This window comes from Typopeltis vanoorti, chromosome 5 (assembly GCF_054136105.1).
Source record: "Typopeltis vanoorti isolate ZY-2024b chromosome 5, IOZ_Tvanoo_1.0, whole genome shotgun sequence".
Lineage (NCBI taxonomy): Eukaryota > Metazoa > Arthropoda > Arachnida > Uropygi > Thelyphonidae > Typopeltis > Typopeltis vanoorti.
Window position 1 is genome coordinate 155,634,482 of NC_143553.1, and position 26,377 is coordinate 155,660,858.

At 35.7% G+C, this 26,377-nt stretch overlaps 1 protein-coding gene across 1 annotated transcript; it reads right to left on the minus strand.

Annotated features, from left to right (window-relative positions):
* Positions 1-1,885: 1,885 nt before the first annotated feature.
* Positions 1,886-23,746, minus strand: LOC150106972 (alpha-tocopherol transfer protein-like). Its single transcript, XM_090393523.1, has 5 exons — positions 23,581-23,746; positions 22,467-22,709; positions 9,793-9,989; positions 4,006-4,119; positions 1,886-2,167 (listed from the first exon to the last, which is right to left on the minus strand). Exons 1-5 carry the CDS (start codon positions 23,744-23,746, stop codon positions 1,886-1,888), a joined length of 1,002 nt encoding a protein of 333 aa, XP_090249649.1.
* Positions 23,747-26,377: the final 2,631 nt, after the last annotated feature.

Genomic DNA, 26,377 nt, shown 5'->3' on the forward strand with positions numbered 1-26,377 from the left:
TAAGCAAATAAATTCGATTATTAAAAATTTGAAATTAATTACGTAAATCAGAAAGCTTCCAATCTTGAAATCTATTTCGGTGTCATCAACTAATTTCTCATACATGCATCACCCTTCCCCAGATAGCTTAATAATATTTCTTTTTACGCTCATTAAAATACCATTGCGGGTTATCAGAATGCATGATTATTTCTTTTTCTGAACTGTATAGTCTGGAACATCAATAGACCATCCAGTTGTTAGAGTTTTCTCTCTGTCTAACTGACACATTGTCTGATCAAAACATACCAGGAAATGAATGGTTCCAATCGTCTTTAGATGGAATGGAGTTAAACTTCATTGTCAAGGTGAGAACACAATCTCTGAATTGGCTTGAAAAATTCAATGTTAGGTTTGCTTTGAGCAGTGCTTCATGATTACTTAATCCTTAGCACAAAAACTGTAAGAAAATTTGATATGTCTACTACCATTCATATAAAATGAATAAGTAATATAAAAAACTAAATTAATTTAAATTATCTGATAAAGGTTTTTATTCCGTAAAGGGAGTAGTCAAGTTTGTTCACCTCGAAATAACTTCTTGAATAGTAGTGGACCAGCAATCTTTACCAATCGCCATCATAGATAGCTGGCACAAGTCTAACGATGATTTTATAGGCATCTGTCGGAAATAATATGCCACACAACTGCCGCCATCTCGAGGTCAGTAACCATAACACATACAAAAGTTTGAATTCTATATCATCTCTTTTTTTTTCAAAGAATTATTTCGAAGAGTGAATGTTAATAAATATTTGATTGCTTTTCTATTGTAACAACAAATCGAATATATATTTTTAACGATAACTGTTCCATTTTTTCTATTGAAGAGTTTAGGATAACTTTTTGCAGTAGAAACGTTGAAGGGGATACTATGTAAAATTCTGAAAAGCATTTGGTGAATAACAACTTACTTAAGTTCCCAAAGAATAAATCTAAATACTGAGAGAAATTAATAAGTAATGTAATTTTTCTTGCCTCTTGTTAAAACTATTCTAAACTTGTGTGTGTGTCTACTTAAATATAGAATCACGCACTTTCGATATTCCAATTACGCTCTCCCACACATCTGAATTTGAAAATGATCACATCTCTGTAAAATTACGCAATAAATGCTGAGCAGTAAGGAAAAGAAGCCTCAGGCCACATTTAAATGTCACCGAGGTTCTGAACTGGATAAGCATCATAATAAATACATTTGTAACCTTGAAGGTAGTCGTTATAAAAAAAATATCTGTTTCTAACCATTTCAACCACGGTAACAAAACGGTAGCTACGAGGTGCATGCCGTACTATATAGTGCTCAAAAATATAATTATTACAATAACATCATTATGTGTAGATCTAACAATAAATCGTTGTTGTTGTTGTTGTTACATTATTGAACACTATTCTAGCTTCTGTTTGTTAAGAGAATATTTCTTATTACCCTTTAAAAGGCATGCGGGTGTTTCTTCACCCTACTTGATATCTTCGGGCATGAAAAACCTTGGATAAATTTTGTAATTGCTGAGTAGTAAAAGAATAACACAATTTTAACATGAAAACTGTAATGTGTAATAAACATAATCTAAAACAAAATTGAAACATAAAGTGTACCATGAAAAATAAAAGAGCGAATTAAAATGAAATGTTCATTTGATCAATTTTAATGAAGGTCAATTACAACTTAAGAAGTATATGTTTCTGTAATAACTTCAACTACAAAACGAGCTGTTTTTTTCTTAAAATACTTATTAAAAACGTTTCAAAAATACAGTACATGAATAATTTTAGAAGCATTTTGCTGTTTATTCAAATAATTTTCTATATTAATAATTTCTATAGAGAGTTCTGTAAACAATAATCACTGAGATGAGTTTGAGGCACAAAAATTATCTTCCAACTTTTTATAACCATGGAGAACTGGTTCTGAAGATTTCCGACCAAACTGTGAACCGTCACTGCTACTGTTCCACATTGGATAGCCATAGTCGCAGAACGATCTGTACGTGGGATTCCATTCTACCAGCTTTTCATATAGTGACATTCCACTGACGGGTTCTACGTTTCCTCCATACTGAGGTGGCAAATGAGAAGGAGGAATGTGTTGATACAGGGAGTTCATATTACATCCGTGCACCATCATCTACAAACGAAAGAGCAAATTAACAATACCATGTCATATTAAAAGTGCGTAAAGATTTTAGGAGAAATGTCTATATGTCAAATAATTCATGAAACATTTGGACAACTATTAGTAAAAACATACGTAGAAAGAGGAAACTATAGCACATGAAAAAGCTACAACTTCTACGATGATTCTAAGTGAGGTAATCCAGGTAATGCTGTTGATGAATGTGTTTCATCGATAACCTTCCGCATTTATATAATTATTGAGACTTTTTGTTATCCCAGGTGATCGAACCAGATGTACGGTGACGATATCTATTGGACTTATTTGTGAAGTAATATCTATGAGTTCTGAATATATGAAAATCGAGTGTATTGTCGAACGTGCATCTCTGTTTTTTTTTCGAGGAAAAATCTGTTCCCCTCCATGTAAAATAGCTGACTAACTTATAAAATTATGTTCATAAGTTTCTCTCCTGTTAGACGAAATTCTAACAAAAAACTAGAAGTAATGAGGACCAGCCTGGATTAGAAAACAACTCTACTCGAAAATGTTTTTCTAGAATCCTGTCCGCATTCGAACCAACATAATATCGTTGTCACTGAGAATGATGGCCGTATTAACAAAGGTTTTAAGACTAGTGTATTATAACTACAAACACAGTGTGTTCATACTTGATCTCAGAACATGAACTCGTATACCTGTTCTGAGACAAGAGGAATCTCGATGTTCCATCGGGGGCGAGAAACACTTCCAAGACTGAGACTGTACCAGTGAAACTCACTGTTCAATACGAAAAAATAACCAATGAATTTTTTATAAAGCTAGTTTTTGTTCAAAACGTGCCTCTTAAGCAACAAATATAACGGTTACTTACGCATAAAATATTTCTTATATTATGTTCTTTTTTACGCAATTGGCAACGATTATTTAAACATCCTACTGAGTCATTTTAATGAAAAATAAAACAATGTGGATAATACTTTATTGTTCCTCAGTCTAGTTGTGCTAATTATCGATCTACTGTCTCAACAGATTGCATGGATCACAAGTGGATGCTTATTTTTCGAACAAAATCATCTTCAGCGATGAGGCTCATTGTCATCTTGATGGCTTCGTTAATCGACAAAATTGTCGCGTTTGGGATTCAGAAAATCCACGAGTGATTGTTGAGAAACAAATGCATTCACAACTTGTCACTGTTTGGTGAGGATTTTGGGCTGGAGGCATCATCGGTCCATTCTTCTTCGAAAATGCGGCTGGTAAGGTAATAACAGTTAATGGTGCTCGCTATCGCGACATGATAATCCATTTTTGTGTGCCTAAATTGCACGATATGGATGTGGACGACATGTGGTTTCAACAAGACGGTGCCACATGCCATACAGCCCGAGAAACAATTCAATTACTGCGTGAGTCATTTCCTGGTCGTGTAATTTCCCGTTTTAGTGATCAGAATTGGCCGCCCATATCATGTGACCTAACGCCGTTGGACTTTTTTCTTTGGGTTTTTTGAAGTCTAAGGTTTATGCCAACAAGTCCACGACCACCCACGCCTTGAAGGAGGAAATTGAGCGCTGTATCAACAAAATTCAGCCACATTTATGCAAAACGGTCATGGAAAATTTCGACAAAAGAGTGCGTATGTGCCAGCAAAGCCGTGGAGGCCATTTACCCGATATGCTATTCCATGCATAACCCTGTGCTCTATACTTTATGAATCAATAAGAAATTACAATTGTTAATTAAAAAAAAACTGTGTTTTCTATCAAAAAATTATACTGAAATTTAAAATATCATTATTTTCATTATAGAAATATTCGAAATATTTGTTAAAGTGTTAAAATACTTACTCGGTCTTGGAGTTTCTTACTATACACTGGCTTAAGAACGTATGTGAATAAAGTTTCAAAGAATTCCGAGTTACACACAACATGGAAAGCCTTGTGACGCACCGGAATACCACCCTACAAATGAAAACGGGCATAATCAGTACATTAAAAAATTCAACACAAATTGCATTCTTCGTTACTAATTTTCACATGTCAAACAATCTTCCAAATCTGATATATTTTTCATTTTTCCTTTAAATAAATTATACATGAAATTTTAATCTCTACATTATTCTTCAATAAAATAAGGATAACATGGCGAACTTTAGCGTTATTAAAACACGTTATTGTATAATTTTCAGCAATAACGATCTCACGTCGCTTTTCATCGTTTTCAATAATAGATATAAAATTGTGTTGGCCGATAACATGCAGCTCTTTTTCTCGCGCCTCAGCTTCTGCAACTGCTAAAACAAACAGCTATGCTCTTTTCAGCATAAAGCACGACAACAACGCACGTAGACCTTTTTGAAAATTTTCCCTATATAACTGCTAAAATCCGCGCGAACAGGAAACATTGCTCATAACATATCCGAGGTGGAGCACCGACTACGGAAATTTCCGACGCGTTATTTTGGTAGCAAATATTAAAGCGTTTATCTGATTCCAGATGAAGTAAGAAATGTTATGAGTAACTTTAGTTTGGCAAATCCTTTGCAGAACTTTAGAAATCAACTGACCGATCAATGAAAAGTAGATTTGTTTGAGAATGGAACGAATTACTTTTAGTTGTTAAAAGGGTCTTAACAGAGGAATTAAAATTAAACATGAAAAACTATGAACTTCTTTTCTTAAAACTGAAACTAGAAAAGTAATTATTAAAATTAATAGTTGAAGGAATGGAAATGTGTTGCTTATCTTATGGGTATGATAACGGTACTTTGAGATGTAGGTTGGAGGTGTGAACAAAAATTGCTAAATGGATAACTTTTATGCGGGTGCACGGTGGTCAAAGTTACTAATAAACTGTTATTTCAAAGTAATGAGATCAGAACGGTAATATATACTTATTTTTACAAGTTCCAGATAAATTTGCTTTCTGGTGAATCCGTATCCTTCACATTCCTATTAGTTCTGAAGAAATGAAGACAGATATGGTTAAAATATCCTTACCGATATAAATTCTTTCTTCCCTTGCCTTTTCCTGTAAAACGTTTGACGAAAATGGACTTACAAAATTCTTCTAAATCTTAAAAGCTTCCAAATATGTATTGTCGACAGGAGTAGTTTTTTTTTTGCTAATTACAGAGAACTTCTTCAGATGTACAAATAAATTTATATATATATATATATATATATATATATATATATATATATATATATATATATATATTTATATATATATATATATATATATATATATATATATATATATATATATATATATATATATATATATATATATATTTATATATATATATATATATATATATATATATATATATATATATATATATATATATATATATTCCTATATAGGCCTGATTAATCAAGAGCTAAGGACATATCCAGAATTTTTTTTTAATACAGAAGTGTAATGTTTACTAATCAATTTACAGAGAGTGACATTTTTCTGTTGAGAGATCTTGTGAAGGAGCTGATAAGAAAAGATGAAACGGAGGTGCTGTAGACTAAATTCCTGGGCAATTTATGCCTTATTGTGCTTCTAGTTGCGCTGTTCAACAGTTTTCTTTGTCAGGTAGTAGCTTGATATTTTCCATATATGTATAGCATACGCTATAACATTTGGGTAATTTCAGGAGATCAGTTGTCTACTTTTAATTGATGGAAGTAGTGATTATATTTTGGTGAAAGGGATAAATGATGCTTTAATTTTATACTCCTTAAGTATTTTCGCATGTTTACTGAATTTAGAACCAATAGAAGTGGAAGAAAAGCTTAGATTTTTAATTAAATCTGGGGGCGCTGAACCCACTGACAAGGACCCTAGGGATAGTCCTTGTTATTGTCATTTTTGTTAGTCTGTTGCCATACTAACCGTTGGTTGTTTGTATGTTTGCTTTTTTACGAAGGTGTGTGCAGTTCAAAAATTTTCAGTCTCTCTTCATAATCTACATTTCACAGTCCCGATATCATTTTCAACACTGTTCTTTCCATCTTCTCCAATGCATTTGCATTTTCGACGGAAAACAAGAGATCGCATATGCGCCCAGTAGTCCAGATGAGATACTATCAATACCTTGTAAAGAGTCCACATTAGTCCTTATCCTTGCATGCCTGTGTTCGATTTAGCATTGCAATTATCATCTTAGTTGTGTTTGTAATCTTACCTTATATAGTCATTAAACTTTAATTTCCTATGTACTTGCACCCAAAGTTCCGGTGGCTAATCAGTTTCCCCCTGCAGAGTAACACCAGGATCTATTATAAAAAAAAATCTTTATTGTCACTCCAGAGATATCAATAAGCGAATAGTTAAACACATCGGGGCTTTGTATGACTTTAGTGCAATGGGATTATCACATACCGTATTCTTTCTATTATTGTGAAAACAACTGCCATGATTTTCACATTATTCAGCATAGTCAGTGGCAGAGGCATTTCAACTTTGCACACTTTTTATCCATGCTAATATCTCATCGACCCAGTTTGCTGAATTCTTATTCAATTCATGCAATCGTTACATTACACATTCCTTCTATTACAGTGACCTATTGAGGACACTGTTCCTTATACCGGGAAAAATCAGCTCTATAAAAATGAGCACAATTCGTACAACAATCACTTCTGCATCTGTCATAGGCAAACAATCTACACATTGAGTGGAGTTTATTTTTTAACACTTATTATTTCTTTATTTTTTTGTTTACAGCATAACGATGGAATTCATTTGGGTTGTCCTTTACATGCAGTACTAGTTTTTTTTTCGAACTTGGAGCTGGAGATTGGAGATTTGTCTGTGGGTGTGTGGTGAGGGGACGTGCTTGCCTGTGTGTTTGCCTGCGATTGTTATTTCAAAGTTAAGAAGCGGGAATTTTGCTATGAATTTATTGAGACATATCGAAAACATTGCGGTTTCTTCTACGTGGTGGATATGTGAATGAAATGATTTGTGAAAGAGAGATTATTAATTCAATTATCCGTATTGCCCATCTGGATAGAATCGAACAATCCTTGAGAGAATTTTGGTGCACCAACCCAAATATGGGAAAATATTCCATGGTTGGGAAGATATCGGATTTGTATAGAGTTACCAGTGGTGAAGTAGTGTCTTTTCGAAAAATTACACCTAATGTTTTGGCTGCTGCAGAAGCGAAGTTGAAATGTTTTTGTGCAGAATAAGGTGGCAGGAACAAATCAGTTAAATAATAAAAATCTGATCCTGTTTGGATAACTCAGTATTATTGAAAGTAAGCAGGAGGGATAAAAGCTGTTTCTTCCGAGAGACCATACAGGACTGGGTTTTTGTGGCACTGAAGACTACAGTGTTTTCCTTTACCTATTGAGATATAGTTATGAGTTAGAAGTTCAGATCATAGGTGTGAACCCTGATGTTTCTGATACTTGAACACTATAAGATTTATTAATCAGAAGGAGGAATAGAGTGCACTGTCATCAGCAAACGTGAGGATATGGTTGGAGGTCTGCGAGAGCAGGCCATTTATGTAAAAGAAGAAGAAAGGAAATGAAGAACCAAACCATGGGGTTCTCCTTCATTCGTGAGGAAATCTGAGTAGAGGAACCACCCATCACAGGATTTAATGTGCGTCCACGGAAAAAGTTGGCGAAATAGTTCTAGAGTGTGGAAGGCAGACCACAGGTTGTAGGTTTCTAAGTAAGCCGCTGTGCTAAACCTGATCAAATGCCTTAGAAATATCGAGGACAACTAAATACGTTTTTCGAATTTTTTCATTGCTTGTGTATAGAGAGATGTTGTTTGTTATTAAAGCTATATTACTGGCCACAGATTAGTTGGTAGGCCTCTAGGTGGTTTAGAAATTGGTTGTGGTGGACCTTCTCTATACATTTTGAAGCAACGAGTGAGAGCGATTAAACTGTAGTTTTCTGGTTGATTTTAGCACTTTTCTTTGGTATGGACTGGATTTGGAACTGGCATCCATGCTTTAGGGTAGATAGTAGTCTAATAGCATAGACTGAAGAGGAAAAACATGATAAGCTTAAATTCTGGAGTATACAAGTTAGTTCTGGGTCTTGATGTGTCCTACAATAGTTGGGCCATACGGACTAGACGGTTTGTTTGTTTTATTTCAGGTTATTAGGCATTATTCGGATTTCTTTTGCACCAAAGACTATGGTTAATATGGAGGGAAAGAGAGAGAGAGAGAGAGATCAGTTCTTGGTGCAGTGGACAATTGGAAAAAAAATTAACATCAGTAAGTCGGCTTTGTCTTCAGGTGAAGTGACTTCCATACCATTCGTATATAAAAGTAGTGTAAACTTGGGTGGGCAAACGTTGCACCCAATATCCTTAGCAAAATGATCCGTAAAAAAACTGCCATTTGGGTAGGAGGCGAGTTTTCAGCATTGGACCTTTCAAAACCTTTAAATTTGATTATGATTCCTTTATAGCTGTTGCGAGCTGCAGCATATGCGAATTGAGCAGTTGCAGTTTTGTTGTTGAGCCATTCCCAGAGAATTGTTTTTGACTGGTTATTTCGACTGAAATTACCAGTCAAAAAAAACTGGTCTCTCTTAACCAGTCTCTCTTTCTCTCTCTCTCTTTCTAATGCTCGACTTTCAGTCGAGCATTAGAAAGAGAGAGAGAGAATTAAAGAGGTCAGAATGCTTAAGAAGTTTCAACAGCTTTAGAGACAGCATATGAAAAGGGCAGGACGATTTGGTATGGAAATTTTGAGCCAAAAGATATCACTCACTACATATGAGATGAGGTGGTGGCGGGATACTAAACCAGTAACCTTGCTCTGATGACTAAACGTAGTTGGTTGCAGCTACTTCAGAACTCTAATAAGCAAGATGGCGGTGTTTCACCAATAGATGAAAGATAACTACCAACTGGAGTTATAGTCGCCATTTTGGAAAGTATACTTCTGTGACGGCAATGCTCGCCAGTAAGGTGGGGATGACTTTACTGCGAGAGGCTATACATTGCCTATCGACTTTTTAGTAGCCTAATTGCTTATATTAATTTAGTGTTACATTTACACATCAAACAAGACAAATGCAAGATCAATACTTTTCTCTTTTTAAGAATTCACCAAACTAACCAATAAAATCATTTAAATATATTCATTTTCTCTACTTATAGCAATACTATGAGTGCCAACAAATTATCGAATACAGTACTAAATTGATATTCCCACTTACGAAAGATTGTCAACCTATAGTACATAATTAATATCCTGGGAAAGAGAATATCGTGAAATTGCTCAACTCTCACCTTACATCAAACGTTAGCCCATTGGAGCCTCGAATAAACAGATTTGATAAACAGATATGACAAAGGTCAATAACCTCACTTGAGACACTACTACAGTCATCTGTTATCCATTCTCGCAATAGGATTTGAATACTTGGAGTATTTCCTGAAGACAAGAAATTAATCTTCACTGAGCCAACACACTTTGATTGGAATATATGTTTTCTTAACTGCACATATAATAATACCGTCCGAAAAACTCATTTCGAATTCAGTCGGTTGTGCCGTCTTTCCACATCATACCTGAAAGCAGAATAAAACAAAAAAAGAAAAATAAACAACGTTAAATGACTTCTTGACATGGTCCTCTTGAGTTCTGCATTACTGACCTGAAAGACTTGTATAGCTGATGCCGCAAGTCCTAACTGAAGCCACTGTTTTAAGTGGCTAAAGGAAAAGTTCTTGTAGTCGAAAATCCATTGGACTCCGTTGATAATGGAAGCTTCAGACTGAAGACACCACTCAAGTGACAGGAATATCGCACGGAGAGACATGGCTAGAGAGTGAGCGGCTGGATCAGTAGCACCTAACATAAAAATAAAATAAGATATCACGAAAGTCTATCAAATTAACAGAAATACCAAATTTACTGCGGGGAATTATGTCTTAATGTTTTGGGATTTATAAACATTGTCTGTAATACAAACATTCAATATATAATCATCAGAAATGGACGAATTTATGACACCTGTTTTTGAGATTCCAGTAACAAACTTTCTCATTAACTGATGTAGTGAAATATAGTACACCTTTCCTCAATGCAAGAAATCCCTTTTCTTCCATTGGATTGATAAAACAAATCGATTACTGCTATCATTTTTCTGTAGTGTATAAGTACAGTTGAGGTACGCCCAGAACTAAGTACGTACATCCACTTCGGCGCCAGTTCCAAAACGGAACTGGTGATTGCTAATTCAACTTAATGCACTATAACGAATAATTTCGTGTAATAAATTAAAATTTTTTGAAGTGTATTAATCTGACCATCCCTCATCACTGGAAAATATCTTCTCCAATGGTATCCATTGCATAATATGTATTTGTCCTGTTTGTCTTTCTGCTCTAGCTTTTCAAAGCGCGGTTATTAAACTAACATAAATGTCTTCTTTGAGACTGCGTAGCTCAGTTGTTAAAAACGAACACTTTGGTTGGAACGACTCGGGTCGAAATTCTGTCTGGTACGTGAGGAACTTTAATCACATGATTTTCGATCAAATGATGAGTTATTTGTCTCGTATAGAAATGGAGGGCTTTTTTCACTCCGAAAATCATTTTCATTTATCACATCAGGCAAACCGGCACAATGCACATGCAGATCTACAGGCAAAAATACTTTCCTCTTAAGGGATACAGCAGAGCGGTGGGCAGTATTTGCAAGCATCTTGGCAATACTGTCCTCGAGTCCAGAGCCCTAACCTCTGCCGAATATGCAAAAATCCTCACCATCTAATAGCCAGCTGCCCACTACGCACCTTCGCCTTTGAGTAGGGGCAACAATTCAGCAACTTTCACATTAGCCTACCGTGACCACGCTATCAAAAAGAATTTCCACAACAACCCAAGAACACCGGAGAGAAGACCTATTCATAGACAGTCCTCGGAAAGACAATGAAAGTTGCTATGCCTCAAACGTCTGTAGCTGCTGCTACCGCAGTACCATCGGCTTCTACGACGGCACCTGCTATTACCATTCAGTTGAAAACCACCTAGTAGAAACTAATAAAACAGACACCAGAAATTGATCCGGCTACCACTCGAGATACACCGACTGAACCAGCAACTTATGCAGAAGCTGTCATCAAACTGACACCCACAGCAGCGGGTAAAACCGAGGACGAGTCTCTCCCATCTGTAGCCAGTGACCACATCCCCTGCAAAAGATATGCAACTTGAAGAGGGAGAAATACCACAGAATCATCAAAGGCATCAAAACGTGACTAGGAACCAGCTCCGAAGCAAAAGAAGAAACTAAAATCCAGGACAATAAAATCAGAAAGAATAGAAAATGAAGCTGAATTACCACTCCCTTTCAACAGAAGACAACGCCAAAGATAAAATAAACAGGAATACGGGTCACAATTCAACAACTCGAAAAGTAATTAGCTTCAGGATAAACACGGAAGATACAAGTTCGAAGTTATAGCGAACTTGTGTTCTAAGCTACAGGCAAGCCCACCAGTGAGTCGGATATCCCACTACTCTCCTAGGAATCCAGTGCTTACTCAGATTCCATAAAGAACTTAGAATCAAAGACTTAGGCCGGGTATAACAACCACTCATGCCCCCAACTTTTGCATCGTCTCTCTCTTAACATCAGACGCCTCCGATTACTATTTAAACAGGAGTTGGTGTGGAAATTAATGTTACATATAACATCAGACTACTGTTCCTGCATGAAACACACTTCTGTGACTGCAAAGACATGCAGGAATTGAGCCAAATATACCGCTTGACAACATACTGGAGCTTTCGGCTCAACTCGATTCAGTGCCGGAGTTGGGTTACTCATGCTAGCAACTCTCCTATATGCCTTACACAACATCCAAAGGGATGCAGAAGTATGAATTCTCGCCATAGGCTGGAAGTACCGAGGCTGTACTACCGGGTTCCTTACCATATACGATCCAGATAACTCACCTGCAAAACCAGAGTTCTTCCAGAACCTCAACAACCATCTCTATGGCGTCCATCACGTCATCTTGAGGGGTAAATTTAACTGTGAAGCGTACCCGGTCTTAGACAATATAGGAGGGACCCCAACACTAGGAATATCCGGCTATAGAGACTTGGAAATACATCTAAGAAATACTCAGCTCACCGATGTTTGGATAAATCGTAATCCACCCTCTAGTGACAATACGTTGTTTAGCCAAGGAGTTGGCTAAAATGTTTTTACAAACCAACCGTCGCTCTTTTGTAGAGTCCAAAAGGTATAGCACGTCAACATCAGCAGCAATATTTCGGACCATGAAATAATTTCTCTCACGTACCACCATCTTGAAGTAGAAATCAATCTGAGACCCTGGAAGCTACCATCAGGCTCCTGGTTTCTCTTCTCAGTCAAGATTCATCATCATTCTTCCACGTGGACCAATGCTGGCTGAGAATGGGACACTTGTCGCACCTCACACTTATTATGAAGCAAGAAATGACAGAATAGGGCCAAGAACCTGCTTACCTTTACAGATCACGGCTCTGTCCTCTACAAATAAAGGTGGTGGTTCGTAGCTAGCCAACGCCAAGGAATACCATGTGGTGGTATTCCTTGGGAAATCAATGTCGAAATACAAATACAAATGTCGTCGTCCGGGAAATCAATGTCGAAATAGACGCAGTCAACCAAAGTCAAGTGTAGGAAAGAAATTTCAAGATCCGAACACACCTGCTCGGAAGATAGGCTGTCAGTTGCCTTTTACAATAGACGTTTTTGAAAGCTCAGAGAGGAGTGAACTATTATCAACATTAGGGAAGGGGATACAATATCAATTCCACTTCAGATATCTTGTGCAAACCTTCCAGAGGCACTAAAATCAATTATACAGATGACGGTAGATCTCGATACTGCTCTTGGAATATTACTGCCTTCCCTCTGCACATCGAATCAAGTTGGATCGTCATTTTCACGGCTGCCGAAGTAATAACAGCCTTCAAGTAATGCCGAGCTAAGAAAGCGACAGGTACAGACGGACTGGGGGCAGAGTTTTACCGTGAAACATGGTACTTTATATTAGTTCTCCCGTTCTCCTGGCAAATCATCCTTGCCACCAGCAACGTGACAGAGAGGTCCGTGGAGTGCCATAGGCTGGTCATCCCCAAGGAAAACAGGGATCCCTCCCTGATCAAGAACTTCCAGCCTATTAGTCTATCCAGCAAGGACTACAACATCCTTGACCGAGTTATCAGCAACAGACTCAAAGTAAGCATCCGAGCATATGGCTTCCCAGAGCGATCTACATAATTTAATCTGTTCCTCATCAGAGATCTGCCCTATCTGGTATCCACCAGAAAAATACTCATGGCATTGCTCTTAATTGATCTTAAGCAAAAGTTTTACATCGTTCAATACACAGACATTCGTGTTCAATATTTTCCAGGAATAATCAGCTGCATCATTTACATCCTCTGGGAAGGCTACAATAACAGCTCTACCCGACTCCAAATTAACGGATATTTATCTGATCCCATTACGATCTAAAAAGGGGTCAAACAAGGATATCCATTTTTTCTCGCTGTTCTTTGAGTCTTTCCAACAGGGAATCCGCAATTCCTTCGCCGCTTGAGGAATACCAATTCTAATCACCAGAGAAGAATCCAAAATAACAGCCTATTGGAATGACTTGGGCAACTTTACGGACAACAACTCCATCAGTAATCTCTTCAACTTCCTGGATAGAATTAAAGTGTCGCAACTACAACTAAATTCCGACAAAGCATAACTCAAGATATATGCAGTTTGGATGCAGTTAAGAGCACACATTATCTAGTCCTAATGAAGCCCCATTACGGGTGACTTCGATGAGTAACATTTTATCTCCAAGACTGCAGACAGTCTGAAACACTGGTAATTGGAACAGTTATCACTTTCCCCATGCGACAGTTATTATTATTATTATTATTATTATTATTATTATTATTATTATTATTATTATTATTATTATTATTATTATTATATTAATCAGTTACCACTTAGTTACCGATATCAGTTATCAGATATCAGTTACCGATATTAATCACTTACAACTGAAATGTAAGATATTCCAATACGCAAACGATACAGCAATAATATCCATCCATAATAATGGAAACATAGTCCAAACAAATATGCAACATGATATAAATCTGATCATAGACTAGCTCACGAAAACCTGCATACACCTAAACTCAGAAAAGACAAAATTAATGATATTCAGAAATCCACTGACTCGACCAGTTGATAACAAATATATAACAATCCAGCATCCACTTTCCAACATAAAAAACACACAGAACAGCAAAACCACTACAATCACTCAGGTTGAAACAATACGATACCTTGGAATTTACTTCGATGTAGATATGAACTGGAGTAACCACATAAACCATCTACACAACAAAATCCGAACAATAAGTGGCAAACTCTACAGGTTAAAAGACAGTTCCCCTACGCCTAAAAACACTAATATACAAAGCACTATGCCAAAGTATCCTAAGATACGTTATAACAACGTATGCTCTCTGTGCACCCTACAAACTAAATAGATTAATGTCGCTACAGTACAAAATGACAAAACTGATCTTTTGGGAACAAAGAGAAAATCACGACCTTATAAACATTGCAATGTCAGAACACAAAATACTGACAGGAAAACATTTATGTCACTATGCCACATTGCTAAAACATTATTTCGATGCCAACTACAGGGACAGTCAGAAATACATACCGTATAACAAGACGTCAGACTACTAATTATATCACATATAAATACAATAATCACTACGGAAAGGCCACGCGAAACTTCTACATCCCAGACATGATAAACAAATTACCTTTGAATACAGAAACCTTACAAACTACAATAGCCTGAAAAGAGCTCTAAGGACATACTATGAACAAGTAACACGCACCCAAAATACCCTACAAACTTAATGGAACACAATATATTCGTTCAGGCTTCCAGTTCAGCGACGCATCAATACATTCCAAGTTATTGTGTGTGTGTGTGTGTGTGTGTGTGTGTGTGTGTGTGTGTGTGTGTGTGTGTGTGTGCGCGTGCGTGTGTACGTGCGTGCGTGTGTGTGTGTGTGCGCGTGCGTGTGTACGTGCGTGCGTGTGTGTGTGTGTGTGTGTGTGTGTGTGTGTGTGTGTGTGTGTGTGTGTGTGTGTGTGTGTGTGTGTGTGTGTGTGTGTGTGTGTGTGTGTGTGTGTGTGTGTGTGTGTGTGTGTGTGTGTGCGCACGCGAATTTCTCAATCATCGATTTCGTAGCTTCCCAACACAGCAAAAAAAAACGAATACATAATAACCAACTGGTGTCATTCTCAGATAAGCTTACATATAAGCTTCGAAGATGAAAGCAAAGAAATTAGTTCTCATCCAAGATGTATCATATGTAACGAAATGCATGTAATGTATGTATCACATGAAAACCAATGTATGTATTATATGGAAACCAATGTATGTAATGTAAATATCACATGTAAACAAATGTATGTAATGTATATAATAACTGTAACAAATGTATGCAACGTAAAAAAAAAATTCTTTTAAATGTAAATCATGAGTTTACACTGTATGTTTGTGAGAATAAGGAAATATAATAATTAGATTGCATATGTGTAAATGCTGTTGTATAATCGCACCTTTTCAAACTTGAAAAAACAATAGTAAACTACAACATGTAATATTATACAACTTTTGTAACTCTGAACAATATAATTGTAAATTATTATTATGATTGTTATATAAAAAAACTGTTATCATCATTACTATTTAAATCTCATCATATGTAGCACAAAGTGCTGAACCTTGTAAATAATATACTGAATAGACGATCATTGTATATATGTAAATATTTGAAAAAAATATTATTTAAATATTTATTATTAAAAAAGAATATTTAAAACAGCACACCTATCAAGTATGCTAAAGACTGCCATAATCACACCCATATACAAACATGGAAAAGAAATTTAATCACAATTACAGAACCATGGCATCATTACCAATTATCAATCAAATCATGGAAGGGATCGTACAGATAGCATATACAGAGAACTTTCATATGATCCCCAAAACACGATACGATTTTCAAAAAAAAAAAAAGGGGGAACAACATCTCTCTTGGAAGACTTTACAGACGTAATTAATACCACCTTAGACAAAAACAAAATTGCCATCATGGTCTTTATTGATCTAACTAAAGCTGATATACTCACACCTCAAACCTTATCAGAAAAGCTGAGGCATGTCGGAATAGACGGGCCTCTGCACAGGTGGTTTTAAATCTACCTTCAAAATAGAAAGAATATCACACCTATCGGGTCAAACGGAAGTAGAGAGCTACCAGTAACCTGTGGAGTGCCACAGGGTGCTGTACTCTCCTCAACTCTATTCAACATTTACACGCACGATATTAAACAGCTTCCTCTCAAAGGTATGATCTTCCAATATGCAGACGATTCAGCTATAACATCTATCCATAAAAACACAAACAGGACCCAAACAAATATGCAACATGACATAAACCTGATCACAGATTGGCTCAAGAAAAACTCCATACATCTAAACTCAGATAAGACAAAATTAACGATATTCAGAAATCGACTGACTCGACCAGTTGATAACAAATATATAACCATGCAACACCCACTCTCCAACATAAAAAAAGACACAGAGCAGTAAAACCACTACGATCGCTCAAGTCGAAACAATATGATACCTTGGAATTTACTTCGATGTAGATATGAACTGGAATAGCTACATAAATCACCTAAACAACAAATTCCGAAAACTAACTGGCAAACTCTACAGGTTCAAGGACATAGTTCCCACATGCCTAAAAACACTAATATACAAAGCACTATGCCAAAATATACTAACATACGCTATAACTACCTATGTTTTATGTGCACCCTACAAATTAAATAGATTAATGTTGTTACAGCACAAAATGACAAAACTGATCTTTTGGGAACAAAGAGAAAATCACGACCTTATAAACACTGCAATGTCAGAACACAAAATACTGACAGCAAAACACTTATCTCACTATGCAGATTTGCTAAAACATTATTTCGATGCCAACTACAGGACAGTCAGAAATACATACCGTATAACAAGATCTCAGACAACTAATTATATCACATATAAATACAATAATCACTTCGGAAATGCGCCATATCCCAGATATGAGAAACAAATTATCTTATGAATAGAGAATCCTTACAAACTACAATAGCCTGAAAAGAGCTCTAAGGACATACTACGAACAAGAAACACGCACCGAAAATACCATACAAACTTAATGAAACACAATATATTCGTTCAAGCTTCCAGTTCAGCGATGCATCAAGTCATTCCAAGTTATCGTAAATGTGTGGAATATCGTAAATGTGTTGATTGAGGAATTCGCGTGGCGCACGCGAATTCCTCAATCAACGGTTGCGGTGGAAATCAAACCAATTAAATATCAGTTCGATTTCGTAACTTCTCAACACAGCAAACAAACCAATAAATAATAACTAGCTGGTGCCATTCTCAGATAAGCTTACAAATAAGCTTCGAGGATGAAAGCTGAGAAATTAAATCTCATCCAAGATTAAAAAAAAAAAAAATCCAAACCCATATATCACATTTCAGTGTGATATATGGGTTTGGTTGGTAAATATATATATATATATATATATATATAGCTCATTGGAAAATGAATAAATGTGTATTATTATTATTATTATTATTATTATTATTATTATTATTAATACATTATACAGGGAAAAAAATAAAAAATCTGTATGAATATCATTGTTACAAAAAACTTGTTTGTAAATATGTAATCAAAGTATTATTCGGATTTTAGTTAAAAAAAGGGATTTAATTTTTTAAAAGAAAAATATGTAATCAAGTATGTGTCATATGTAATCAAATGCATGTAATGTACGTATCATATATAAACAAATGTATGTAATTTATATGTCATATATAAACAAATGTATGGAATGTTGTATCATATGTAATCAAATGTATGTAATGTATGTATCATATGTAAAAAAAAGAAATTGAGAGAGGACACTGTACAGGCATACGAACGGTTGCATGGTATCGCTGCTCCTGTTTTTTATAGTTTTAAAGTGGTTATAACTCCTGTTTTTAATTTAAAGGTATCATAAAGTAATTCTACTTATTACGCTGAAGACAATGATATATAATTCACCGAAATCGGCCAAGTGGAATCCAAATTTTAAGTGCTGAAAATTGAACAGATTTCAACATGGTCACTAATGAGCATAGAAAAAGGACGTCGCCATTTTTACAGTTGCTCAAGGGAAAAAAGGTGAATCATCAACTGGAACAAGTGTCTGAGGAATTTATTGATTGTTCCACGGAAGTCATATAACCTGCAGGAAATGCCTTAGGAATCTTCACTTTACATGTTCCAGATTTTTAGAAACAACACGGCAACGCAAATCCAATGCCAAACGAGAGGAATGGAAGTGACTATACTGCAGAGAGAACAAAGAAATGCCGCCACCTACGGCGCAACCGATTACAACGGAGGCCGAATCGGACGATGAATTGAACAGAGAAAAAAAAATACAGGTGAGTCTTATAATTCGAATTCCGTAAATTTATTACTAGAAAACGATTTAGAGAATATAAAAGCCAGCTTAGTAGATATTTCCCAAAAAATCTTTCATAAACAGAATAAACAAATAACAAAAAAATTAGCCAATATGAAGAGTTCGTTAAATATAATAATTCAACAGTCGAAGAAGCCTTACAAACGGTAAAATATATTAAAATCAGCATTAACGTATTAACTGACAGGCAAAACAAATTGATGAAAGACACATCCGAACTCCGTCAAGAACTTAATTCCCTAAAATCAGCAAAAACATAAAAAAGATTTTGTCATAAACGGTTTTCCAGGAACTGCATCCACAGGAAATATCAGAGACATAGTTTTAAAGTTAGGCCATGCAATTCACATCCCCTACAGCATAATGCTATTTAGACCATAAATCGGATTTACAGGAAGAACAAAAAACAAAGCTTGCCATGACCTGCACCAGTCATAGTTCATCTGACAAGCAAGTCCACAAGAGACAATCTCATAAAAGCCATCAGACTGGAAAAACCAGTTAGCAAGGACGTAAATGCATCGAGACAATACACCAATCTTTCTAACTGGGTATTTAACACCATTCAATCAGAATGGTGTTAAATAATCTGTTGTACCAAGCCAGAAAGCAAAAATAGAAAAAAATATTAATTTTTGTGGATCAAAGACGGCAAGATATTCTTGAGAAAGTCACAAACTTCAAAGTCGATACAAATAAAAAAAAATTGGAAGACATAGATAGGCTGCCAGAGTGAAACAAAAGACTTCAAATTAATTCACAAAGAAGTCCTCAACACAACAAAAATGAATGTGAACCATCAAATAGATGTGAGTACATCATAATACATCAGCAATTGTACTTTTGACTCGCTTGATGCATGGAAACAACACACAGTACAAACGAGAGGACTCTCCATCCTGCATATTAAAATCAGAAGCATCTGAAAACATTGTTTTTGTTAGAGGCTTATATGAGAAATTACACCGGTGTTATTGATATATTGGTCCTAACAGAAGTATCCGTAACTACTGACGAATCGACTGCTTTCCAAATTCCAGGCTTCCAACAACGTAGATCATGCTGCCAAACAACAAGAGGGGTCGGAATATTTATATATATCGAACATAAATTAATAGCAAATGAAGCTGTTTATCAGTTTCAGCATGCTTGAAACTCTTTGCATCGAAATCAATAATACCACCACTATTCAGCATCCCATAATACTATATGATATTTACAGGCCACCAAACGTAAACATGATAAAATTCTTGCACGAATTCAATTGCTGGCTTTCACACCAAGAAATATGCTCAAACGAATAGTTAATGATAATCGGCGACATAAACATAAATATTGCAAACAAAAACCAGAACAACTGTACAATACCTAGACACGCTACCCATGCTAATCTAATTCCAACAATATCATCATGTACCAGAGAAGAAATATTCGGAAATACTATCCCTGCTTCCTACCTACATCATATAAAGATCCGAGCACCACGAAAGAGTTACACTGTATCAGTCATAAAATCCGAAGTAGCAGATCATTACTTCAAAGCCCTTAACCTGCACCCTAAGACAATATCCATGCAATACTCCACATATGAAAAGCAACACAAAACAACAATAAACGAAGAAATAGTCAACCGCGAAATAAGAAAGCAGACTGGGCTTGGCGCCACCATACTCAACAGATATCTTATACCACACATTAAACTCACACTGGATGAAATATATAAGAAAGCTACAAAAAATCAGAATACGCTCAAGAGCAACCCAAAATCTATGGATAACACAAAACTTAATCCTATAAATACACAGAAAGGACTCCCTATGGAAAGAATTAAAGCGATATCCAAATAACGCAGCTTTTAAAACTGAATAGAAGATTACAAGGAATCGCCTTACAACACAAATAAGAAATGCAAAAAGAAACTACTGCACAGATGAATTAACCTCTGCACAAAACAACATGAAACAAACCTGGCATCTGATCAACGAGATGATAGATTGTGCTCCCAATACCACCGCCTCTGAAACCATAAAACACAGTAATTCATGAAAGACGCAAAACGTATACAAAAACTAGCAAATGACTTTAACCAATACTTTGCAGACTCCATCCAAGAACTGCCCAGAAATATTCCCCCAATCACAAAACGTGATCCTCCATTTGGACCACAAGCAAAACAGACATCATGGTTCTCAACCATAAAAGAAACAGAAGTTTTCTCTGTAATACATCAAATCGAACCAAACAAAGCCCCAGGAATTGATGGTATAAGACCTACGGATATGAACTAAATAAAATATTTAAAACAGGACAGATACCAAGTATGGTAAAGACCGCTATAATCATATCCATATACAAACATGGAAAAAGAAATTTAATCAGCAATTGCAGATCCATAGTACCATTACCAATTATCAATCAAATTATGGAACGGATCGTACTAATGAAAATCACAGCATATGCAGAGGACTTTCGTATTATTCCCAAAACACAATACGATTTTCAGAAAAATAAGGGAACAACATCTCTCTTGGAAGACTTTACAGAAGTAATTAATACCGCCTTAGACAAAAACAAAATTGCCATCATAGTCTTTATTGATCTAACGAAAGCATTTGATATACTCATATATCAAACCTTATTAGAAAAGTTGAGGCATGTTGGAATAGACGGTCCTCTTCACAGGTGGTTTTCAAACTACATTCAAAATAGAAAGAATATCACACGCATCAGATCAAACGGAAGTAGAGAGCTACCAGTAACCTGTGGAGTGCCACAGGGAGCTGTACTCTCCCCAACTCTATTCAACATTAATACGCACAACATCTATACTGCCAAACAGGCAGGACAGCAAATATCAGGATTTCAGAACAGAAAGACTACATCCGGTTTTACCAGTGCAGCCACTCTGGACTTATAGACCATGCTCTGGATATCCGCCACAGTATACGTTGGAAAAAAGCCACGTTAATACAACGCAGCTAGTTTAAATATGAAAGATTGTTCATAGAATCAGCCTCAGCTCTAAAAAACGTTTGAAACCTCAACAAATTTGGGTGTATGAGTCTGCCCAAAATTTGGAAAGCTTGCATCATGAGAACATCAGCAGAACAGCCAAGACAACCCAATATAGCCCGCTAGGTGGCACCATTAGGACTCTAGGAACAACAGTAGTTTCTCTCTTCTGCCTCATTTTCTTTTTGAAGTTGCTCTTGAACACATGCCTGCGTGCCTGTTGGGTTGTATTGGTCGTGGTCAATGTCACATTCCCATGAAGATGGGAATGCAACCTTGCCGAAATATAGGAGGTATTTATTAAGGTTTCTTTTAATTAATATTCGAGTATACGTTGTAAATTCCTTAAATAATTTCATAGTCATGTGTTACCAACGTATAAGCCTTTCTACAAGAAAAAAAGTATTAAAGTTTAAAGTAAATACCATGATTCCGCCTTAATAAGATGTAGGACCACCTTTTTTCTAAGATGAAGGCTTTTTTAATAGAATCGCAGTTTTCTACGTTTCATCAGAAATTTAAACTTTTTCTGCTGACTACTTTATTCCAACAGAGTATTAATACACGTATATCAGTACTGTACTGAGATAATAATTAAATCCTACTAATTGAAGGTATTTCAGAAGAAAAAACTTAAGTATTTAAGTCTTAACTTACCCATGTCAATAATAATGATCGTTTGTCCCTCTGGTGTACGGTAAGGCATTACGGTGACATAATTATTCAAGAACATTGGACGGATTTCATCAAGTCCTGATGCCTTGAAGCATTCCGGGATGTTCAGTCGCATCTTATAATACAGTCGGATGGAATCGAAGGCTCTCTGGACGTCATACTTTCTCACACGCAGAAAAGCCAAAAGGAAACTGTTGTCTGTTCTTGAAACAAAGTCTTTCTGATCTGTAAGAAATAAGGAAATAAGTATAAAATAAATAGTATTATATTTTTCCAGCATATAATTAGTTTTTATTTATTCTTTTGAATGTCACCTTTTCGCTTAAAACTCATGCAATATTGCTAGTTAATTTTCACCGTTTATAGTTTGTATCCGCAGTCCCCTCCACTGTTTACATAAAATTCAGCTACTGATAGTTTAACAATACAGAAGACATGTATATGTTCATATCGCGTGTCTCAAAAAGCACTGTTGTATTATTCATCCATCTCTTTTAATGAACAAAAAGAAAAAAGTTTAGATACTTTAACAAATCACAAATCATAGACAAATATATGGAATTTCGAAGATTGCATTTTTCTTTCAAATAGTCCAACACCAGAACAATTATTGTCAGAGGTATTCTTCACCTGTTTACAGCAGTCATTTCGGAGAATTAAGGACTCTGCTTTACCTCCCGGTTTGTTTCAGTTTAGGAACAGCTATTATGCAAACGCAGAAATTTATTTTCTAGCACAAAATATGCAGAAAACACACACGCAGGTATCAGGTTGAAAACACTGTAATAATAACCTTGAATGCTTCGATTATACTCTTAGATAGTCAGAACCAGAAAAAAAAATTAATATGGATCACTTAGCGATTAATTCGAAAATATTTGACAAAACTATAATTTAACTGGGAATCGAATGGCCAATCTGGCATTTTTTTAATGACAGATTGAATAATTGTGTCATGTGCTAAAGGATGAACGCTTCCGGGACTAACAAAATAAACTGTGGTTCTAACATTAATGCAAGTTAAAAAACGAATAAATCTCCTAATTAAAAATATTTGGATAAAAATCTACCTGAAAGATTTTTAAAAATTACTCACTTCCCAACATCTCTTTGAGTTTATTGATATGCTCATCCATTGTGATTATATCTTCCTTAAGCTCTTCAGCAGCTTTTCTCATATCAGCGAGGCTGAAATTCTGGTCATCGAACGCACGGAATGCACCGATATCTGATCCATATACCACAGACGTCTGACTATTCATGGTACAGCTGTTGCACAAAAATAATAAAATCAATTATACCAGGTGAGATATCTAAAAGCGTAAACATAAACACTAAACAAGTTATTCTTATTGCTACATACTAAATATTTACCCCCTGAAAATGATCACTATTACAAGATGCTAATTTGAGAAATATCACCTTACGGAAAAAAATAAAACTTAAATGTGATCTCATTATTCCAAATAAGAATCGTAACTCTACGGTCATTGTAGATTCTTATAATAAAGATTAGAAATGCATTTCAACTGATCGTTCAAAGAATTTTGAAGACAGACCTCTTTCCCTGAGTAGTATGTGCCAATGACAAAGTGGCGCAGCCAAATTTACAGAAAAGGGCAGAATACGGGACACAAAACACAGTTTATAATTATCCAAATAACAGTGAGATGTTATCGCAAGCAGTCAATATTCCTTATTATCAGGACATCTGAGATCAACTGTAACCGACATTATTGAAAGAAAAAAAAATACGTGAGAGTGCAAAAAAGGAATCAGTTGGATATAAGAAGTGAACCAAAGGAGATTTTTTTTGAAAATAATGCAACAATGGAATGTAAAACTGGCTTAGGAAAGGACTCCAGATCATGGATTCTCAACCTGGTTGGGGTCGCGGGCGCATTTAGGTTGGGAAGAGAATGGTGGCACCAATATTTTTTTTTCTATTAAAATTGACACCTTGCTTATCTTATCAAATGGTAACAATTAACAAATTAATTAACTATGAAAGTGGGATAAATCCACATGTAACATTTATTACACAACTAAATTAAACCATAGCACAATAAACAAATGTATTTCTCTTTACTCTGGATAAAACAAGAGTCTTCTTCCCAATCTTTGTTGAATTTATTTGTTCGCTGCTTTTTATTTGGATTCCACATTTAGGAGCAAAATTTTTAAACACAAGAAATCAATGTATTATCAAAGCGTGCCGATAACACCGATGAAGTGATTACATATCCCTCGAGCGAACGACTGCCGGTAGACTACACACATATAACGTACGCACAAAACTGGCACTGGTAACACTCGCAGTCGAATACAGAGGAATTACAAAATGTTAGTAATATGTTAACATATTACTAACATGTTAGTAAAAAATGTTAACATTTATGTTAACATTTTTTACGATTTTAATAAATAATTTTACTAGGAGAAGACATATTGTCCACTTCTAATTTTATTTTTTCCTTATTTAATAATTCACAGCGGACGCAAATGCGCCCGCGGGCATAGAGATGAGAACAGCTGCTCCATAGATGCATAAACTATATTATATCTATAAAACTATATTATACTAATCCACTAGGTTCAGCTTCAGACGAATATCACAAATGTTCTGATTGCTCTTGAAATACCCATTTAGAAAAGAATCTCTGGTTTAATCAGAGCCTATATCGAACAACAACAACAACAACAATTTTTTTTTCCCCACTCTTCTTTCACTTTTGCACAGACGTTGAGTTTCTGTAATATGTGTATTCTATAAATATTTCCATGAGAAAATGTCATCTAAAATAGCATCAAGAATTAATTTTTCCACTCAGTACTAAGTTCGTTGGAACATGTGCAGCTGCTGCTCAACCTCCCTTAACGGTGCACCTTGAAACCCATAGAACTAGTTTCTTTCCTCCTCCTTCATACCTATTAGTGCTGCATTGCGGAATAGTCTTTCCCCTGGAATACAATATATAGTCTTTTCAATCAAATGTAAACAAGTTTCTCCTTTCCCAACCCACCACCCACACACGGTACTAATGTACTAAAGGTTATTCAACCAACCTCTGGGGTATTGGGCTCAAGATAAAAAAAAAAAAAAATTAAATAACCGTCCTTTCACCTTTCACCTCATTCTTTCAATCTTGAAATACTTCGAAACTGTGCAATGTTTTCAAAAGTAACAAAAAAAGAGCTGGGAATATTTTCATCGATTTATTTCGGATAGTTTGAAACTTTACCGTCTCCACCGTTTCCATATGAGACCAACTAATTAATCATTTTGTTGTAAACAACTGACAAAAGTTTCTCTCTTCACAGACGTTATTCGAACCCAGTAGGAATTTTCTAACCAAAGAGGTTGACTAAACAGCTGAGCTACTGAAAATCGACTGTTCTTCAAATGACTTCACATGAGAGCTTCAAATGTAGGATGACTTCACATGAGAGCACATATTCGTGAGACGTAACATAAGACAATGCTAGTAATCTCTTATAATGATCGTTTAAATTAATTTCAATATTATTTTGATATCTTCGTTTCGCTGTCCGATGTTTTAAAACTTGTTTTGCCAGAAGTGAATAGTTCACAATGTCCAGTGTGTGTGAGACACGCAATAACAGTGTCTGTGCGTGTGTGTCTGTGTCAAAATTCCGGTCAGTGCATTATATTCAACATAGGTAACTTATCTTCCATATTAACAACAATGGCATTACACAGCGTTGTTCTGAATAAATACGTTTGTTTGACTCAGAGAGAAAATCATGAAGAAAGTCTGTCGCATCCATTTTTCTGCGGATTTCGATAGCCGACAGAAGAGCTTCAAAGCCTCACGATCACAAGAATCTGGAATTTCATCATGAGTCTGTGAGAAACGATTTTCATCTCCCCA